The sequence below is a fragment of the Lutjanus erythropterus genome, chromosome 12 (genome assembly GCF_056507025.1).
Source record: "Lutjanus erythropterus isolate fLutEry1 chromosome 12, fLutEry1.hap2, whole genome shotgun sequence".
NCBI lineage: Eukaryota > Metazoa > Chordata > Actinopteri > Lutjaniformes > Lutjanidae > Lutjanus > Lutjanus erythropterus.
In genome coordinates this window covers 6,951,901-6,958,778 of record NC_139328.1, presented here as the reverse complement: position 1 = coordinate 6,958,778, position 6,878 = coordinate 6,951,901, and the positions used below count along the sequence as shown (strand labels likewise).

General features: G+C 43.5%; 1 protein-coding gene across 1 annotated transcript; it reads right to left on the bottom strand.

The window, feature by feature from the left end:
- Window positions 1-3,293: 3,293 nt before the first annotated feature.
- Window positions 3,294-6,430, bottom strand: LOC146317499 (relaxin-3 receptor 1-like). The gene is made up of 3 exons (XM_084732263.1): window positions 5,870-6,430; window positions 4,187-4,630; window positions 3,294-4,101 (listed from the first exon to the last, which is right to left on the bottom strand). Exons 1-3 carry the CDS (start codon window positions 6,080-6,082, stop codon window positions 3,490-3,492), a joined length of 1,269 nt encoding a protein of 422 aa, XP_084588389.1. The 5' UTR covers window positions 6,083-6,430; the 3' UTR covers window positions 3,294-3,489.
- Between the last annotated feature and the right edge of the window lie 448 nt (window positions 6,431-6,878).

The following is a 6,878-nucleotide window of genomic DNA, read 5'->3' as shown; positions in this document are numbered from 1 at the left end:
GCAGGCAGGGTGTGAGTGGATGTGCTGCAGTCGCCCTGTCAAATTTTGAGCACTTGATGCAAGGAAAGACATTAAATCGGACAAAACCATAACAGATGGCAGCAGCAGAAGACTTTCTTTTGATAACAGTGAACAACAAAGTGTCGGGCAGCAATCTGAAAAAGAGGACTGGGCCGAATTTTCAGAGAAATCCCACTTTGAAATCCCACTTCTGATTGTTTGCTTTTCACCGCTGAAAGACGACCCGCAGTCGCAACACAGAGACCTGCAGAATGAATCCGTGATTCTGATTGGAGAAGTAATTACTAGCGGAGTGGCACACAATAGATGCCCTGTGGCCTGTGTGTGCATGATGTGTGTGTGGTATTTGCATGTCAGCCCGTATCTATGTGCAGCTGACGATGGTTATCCATGTCCAAACTTTAAAGGTTGCAAAAGGGTAAAAACGTGAGGCAGCTTCGGTGACTCATTCTCCTCGTCTTCGCGGTTTTGCGGCTGCTGCGACTACAGACGAGATTAACTTCCCAGAGACGTCACTCAACTCTTTTGTCCTCTCGTTTTATTTAATGTCACATTACATACGTGTAGTCACATAACAATTCACAGCGGCACGGCAAGGCAGACACAGAGAGACACGAAAATGGCCGACGGTTTCATGCTAGCATCGAGCACTGCCGATGCTGACAGCAGACAAATATCCTGAAGTTAAGTTTTACTGCATATGACTCTTGAAATTTCACTGTGGTAGCAGCATTAACACAAATAAATATTTAAAACATCAACTCTAATGAAAATGTTACAGTCTCATAGTGCTCATGATTGCTTGTGTGGGTGTTTGAGGAGGCTACAAAAATCACTTTACAGGTTGAACTATTCAAACATCACACTGTATTTTCCTTGACTGTGCAAAAAAAAAAGGGAAAAAAGCCTACACTGTAGCTCATTTTCAAGAATATCTGGGAGATTATTTTGAAAGTGCATAATAACGCTGAAACATTGGTGTTCAGGTTTGTCTGAAACATGTGAGGCTTCTCTAGTGTGTGTATGTGTGTGTCCAATTTGAAGGCTGAAATAGATTTTTGAAGGAAATCTATTTCATTTAATAAAAAATGGCACCGGAGAAAATATGGCATACAAAGTTAACTCCTAAAGGAGCATTTTTTTTTAGCATTATTAAAGGAACATTGACATTTGGGGAAACATGCTTGAGATGATTGATATCACTCTCATGTCTGTACGCTAGATATGAAGCTAACTTAGCTGGGGAAATCAGATAGCTTTGCTGTCTCCAAAGAAAACAAAATCTGCCTAGAAGCTTACTAATGCACACTGTGGGTCTTGTTTCTTGAATCTGTAAGAAAAGAAACTACCAAGGCAGATTAGGGATATTTAATTACCTTTGGTCAGAGTCAAACTAGCTGTTTCCCTGTCTTCAGTCGTTGTGCTAAGACAAGTTGACCAGCCTGTCAAGATCAATATCAGTTTAATCTTTTTTTTTTTTTTATCCCTGAGGGGTGATTTGTTGCTCAAGCAGAAGTAAGACAAACATCACACCAATCAGCACACAAAAGACCAAAGGACCAATAGCAACAGGGACCAATGAGTTCTTAAATCTATTGTGACTATGGTCAGGAAGGATGGACTGACCCCTCTTTGTGGCGCTGACTTTGTCCTTTAGATTTGCTTTTCAAGCTAAGTGACCCAAACCAGAAGGTGTAAGGAACGCACATTCAAAAAATGTCTACAGGTGCTGGATCAAAAATCAATAATCAGACAAAAGATCCCCACACTGCATTAATAGTGCCTAGCAATTTTAAATGAGCGACCTTTCAATCAAACAGAGATCTTCGTCAGGCATTGTCGAATCAAAACATCGTCAGGACTAGATCAAGACGTTGTAAAATCTCTTTTAAATCGAGATGTCATTAGATCTCTGTTTGATCAAAACATTGTCAAATCTCCCTCAAATCGAAACATTGTCACATCTCTGTTGGATCAAAAAGTTGTCAAATCTGTGTTAAACTGAAACGATGTCAGATCTCTGTTAAACTGAGACCTCACGTCTCCATTGGACCAGGACTTTGTGAAATCTCTGTTGAGTCAAAACATTATTAAATCTCTGCTAAATCAAGATGTCGTCAGATCTTCTTTAGATCAAAACCTTGTCAAATCTCTGTTAAACCAAAATGTTAGATCTCTGTTGGATCACAACCTTTTCAAATCTCTGTTAGATCAAAACGTTAGATCTAGGGGTGTAACGAGTCACTCATACATCCGATGCCTCAGACTTTAATGCGTTAGATACAAGTGCATCCATTCAGACGGCCCATATCGGCTAAAAGCTGAACATGAAACGGAAACACATCGATGCAGCTCTAGAGTATCAATACATCTCATTAGGATGCGCACCCGTTTCAGTTTTGGCACCAGGGAGCTGCCGCTGTAACTTTCCTCCGTTTTCTCTCTCCTCCTGCCTCTGCCTGCACCGCTCTCGCTGGACGCCCGCTGCCGCGCTCACACAAAACAAGCGCTCCCTCCTCCCTCTCCTGTGTCTCCTCTTGATTTACTCAAAACAGACAGACAGAAGTGACGCTGTACCGCGTCGCACCACCAAACTTTCATAATGCGCAAGTATGGAATAAGTTTTATAAGAGAAATATGAGAAACGCTGCTGCAGATCATTTATGCAAAACGTGTCGGACAGCGGAGTACAGAGACACGAGTCTGACCCACGGAGACGTCATGTCACTGTGAGAGCAGGTAACACGGAGCATCGCTGTTCCTCCACACTAACCAAAACCACAGGACTCTTCATATGAATCAGCAGCAGATCATCTTACTGCAAAAATACTAATATTTTAAACAGTTTTGAAGTTTGTTCACAGATTCTCATTTAGGCTACAGGATCTCATTACACTTGAGACTCATAATAAGATGTAGTGTCTCCTTCTCTCTGTCTCTACTGTTACTATATTTAGTAAAACTATAAAGATTTCTTTTTGCAACTAATAGCACTCTACAAATGCAGCATTAGTTGAATCAAAATGTAAAGATTCACACTTTGCATTGTCTTGTATTGCATCATATCGTATCGTATTGTATCATATCGTGACAGAGCTGAACCGAATCGAACCGAATCGTTGGCCATTTAAAAATGTTAAGATATATTGTATCGTTGAACATGTATTGAGATACGTATTGAATCAGTCAGTGAGATACACACCCCTTGTTAGATCTATCTTAGATCAAAACGTTGCCAAATCTTTGTTGGAACAAAATGTTAGTTAAAATTGCCGGGAGCTAACAGTATAGCGTGCAGATCTTGTGTCTGTTTCTTGCCTTCATGTTCATGTCATAAAGGTGGTGTCAACAAAAGTGGCCGTAGCTCCATACATCCAAACATGAGGGTGGTATCTCATCTAACTCTCTGAAAGAAAGCGAATCATTGTATTTCCCAAAATGTCAGATGTTTTCCTTTCACATTGTGAATCACACATTGATGTCTTTGTGTATCATAACCAGGCTGGGTGGTGCTTCCTCCACCCTCCTTCCTCTCAGAGCCAGAGTGACAACATTTTGGATGGAGTGAGACACTCTCAGCAGAAGCGCCTTCAGTCCAGCTCTGTATTCTTTTCGGATCAGGCAGTAGAGCACCGGGTTGAGGCAGCTGTTAGCGTGAGCTAAACACACAGTCAGGGGGAAGGCGTAGGCCTGAGCGTTGTAGAAGGCTTTGCTGAAGGGCACCAAGTCAAATTTGATCAGCACCCCCCACAGGGTGAGAGCCTGGTTGGGCAGCCAGCAGATGAAAAAGGACAGGACTACGATGGTGACAGAGCGGGTGACTTTGGAGCGGCGGCGGTGGCGTCCTCTCTCAGCCTCTGACCTCTCTGTGACACCCGCGCTGACCACGCTGCCCACGACGCGTCGGCTCAGAATGAACCTCAGGAGGAGGAGGTAGCACACAGAGATGACAATCAAGGGAACTACAAATCCCAGGAGGACTTTTTGTGTTTGATAGAGTCCAAGCAGGACTTGAGGATCCCAGTGGTCTGAATCAGAGTCGGAGAACCGCACTAAGCACAGCTCGTCATCTGCAGACACCTGTAAACACAGCGACAACAACTGTGTCAGCTAAAGCATGTACTGTAAACAAATCAGATCAGCGGACAGTCTGAGGTTAACATACCTGGACTGTGGTGGAGTAGAAAGCATGAGGCAGCGTAGCCACCAGAGACACCACCCAAATGGCTAAACTGGCCCATTTTGCACGAGTGGTGGCGATCCGAGGACTGTCCATCTTCAGAGAGGTAACCAGGGAGCGGTAGCGGGTCACGCTCATGGCGGTGAGGAAGAAGACGCTGGCGTACATGTTCAGGGTGGTGACCGAGCTCACGATCTTGCACATGACCCGCCCGAAGGGCCAGCGGAAGTCCAGCACCGTGTCCACGGCCCAGAAAGGCAACGTGAGGACAAACTGGAGGTCCGTCAGTGCCAGGCTCATCACGAAGCAGTCGATGGAAGAGTGGTGGTGGCCGCGGCGCCGTGAGTGGAGCAGGAAGAGCGCCAGAAAGTTACCCACAAGCCCCAAAACGCACACCACCAGGTAGACCAGGGCAATGAGAACTCGCACCTGTCAAACACATGCGGTAACATTTTAATTTGGTGTTTTGTGGTAAACGAGCTGCTAAATAGTCAGACACATTTTAGGCCTCATTGGGCAAAAGGTCCTTAATAACTTTTAAGCATAAAGTAATTCAAGTGGTCTGAGAGAAAACTAGACATCTGATTCTCCTCTTGGCTGTTTTTACACTTTATAAGATCTAATCCCTGATGGGAGATCTTTGCCAATCACAGTTCAGTAAGACAGCTGATTGTTGAGTTTCATTCCCAAAGCACACAACAAAAATATCAGCGCAATTTTCTGTGCAGACAAAACGTTTATTTCTCTCAAGTTTTGTTCAGAAATTTGGTAGAATCTGTGTGGCGATGCAGCAGCATGGAGATGCTGATTAAAACAGCATCAACTCGGGATCGACTGGACAGGTCACTCTGAAAGGTCACTCTGAAATGTGCAGTTTCATCTTTTTTTCATGTCATGACTTGCCCTGCTCTGCTTCTGACTGGCTTACCCTGGTCACCTTACCTCTTCATGCCTAAACCTAACCACAGAGTAAGGCAGGTCATCACTTTGCCCTCCTGGGAAAAAAAAAGATCTGCAATCTGTAAATCTGGATTTATAGCCCCGTGTGAAATAGCCATAACTCAGTATCTAATCTAATGTCCTATTTCAAAATCAAACTGCACATTTTAGAGCAGCATTTTAATGTGACCAGTCCAAGGTACCCCTACACCACAGCTGCTTGACTCAGTGTCACCCTTAGTAAGTGACAGTGAACGGTGTGATGACATTAAATGTCACGACAGTCACTAGCTTTTTTAAAGGATCTCCTCTGACCTGTAGTGCTATTTAGCCAACTAGATTTTTGGGGGGTGTTTGAGTTGCAGAATTTCAGAGATATCAGCCCATAGAGATGTCTGTCTTGTCTTGAATATAATGGGACTACATGGCACTTTCTTTCTGGTAGAAAAGAAAGTAGTTCCTACATAGAATTGCTCACAATGAGGAGGATTAGTTTAAGTAATCAGGTCATGATTTTTGGAAAGAGACATTAATTTTCTCCAAAATCACCTGCTGCATCTTTAAAGTCTTAATACAGCATGCATGAAAGAAAAAAAAAAACACCTTCAAGCACTTTCTTTTAGCACATGTTGAGGTGATTCATGCAGAATTAAACAATCATCCATTTTTTCCCCTCTGACTTTGGTGAATTTGAGAACAGAAAAAGGAAAATCCTTGAATAAAACCTACTGCCAGGTTTGCGCTGTCTCCGTGCAGGTCCAGTGAGGACTCCTTGGAGAGGATGTGGAGCCAGCAGTTGAGCGAAAGGTTAAAAGCCGCCAGGTTGGAGGCTCCTGCTCCTGTCGGGCTGACAAGTTTGAAGATTTCGTGTTCATCCTCTTCTCCTCCGCACACACTCAGAGCGCTCAGGGGTCCGGAGCCGCTGCTGTTGCTGCTCTGCATGACTCTGCAGAGGAACAGATAAAATAAAATAAAATAAAATAAAATAAAAACAGCACTTTCTTTTGTAAATAAGTTCCTCTTCTCTCAGGCTAACTTCCAGTGTATTGGTGCGCAGGTGTGGATGCAAAACCCCCCATCGTCCTCGTCCTGTCTTCAGTCTTGCTCAAAGTCTCAGCGGGAGATCAGAGCTGCATGATTCATCCGAGTGATTTAAAAACTTAAACGTGACTCTGCTCACATGTCACTGTTTTTTACAAACGAGAGAAAAAAATAATCTATGAAGTAAAACAGCTGATTAATCCATGTCAGTTTAGTTAAGAGGGTCCAGGCTGAAGTCTGTAGTGATGCAGCCGCCTCTTCTGTCAGTGACGCTGACAGCATCCTCAAACTGGAGGCTTTTATAGTCGCCGATGCTCTGCTCCACCGCCTGATGGCGCGCTGCCGGGGCGCGCAAACTCAGCCTTCAGTATGTGCAGTATTTCACTTTACTGGTAGGATTATTACTGGGGAGGAATGACGCTCCACTGACTTTTCCTTTCCATCAAAAGAGACAATCCGATGTGTTTGAAGGTGCGTGTATGACTGATGGATAAACAAACATTTAATGGTCTGATCCTCTGCGTGAGAATATATTTTTCTGAATTGTCTTTCCTCTTGGGTGAATGGATTATTGGCCTTTTTCTAAAGATAACTCATAAAATCATGTGTGGACGCGCGAATAAAGGACATAGTAAATCATTACAATGAGAAATGTTCTCAAAACAATTAATTATTTTAATAAAAGTTTCTCATTATT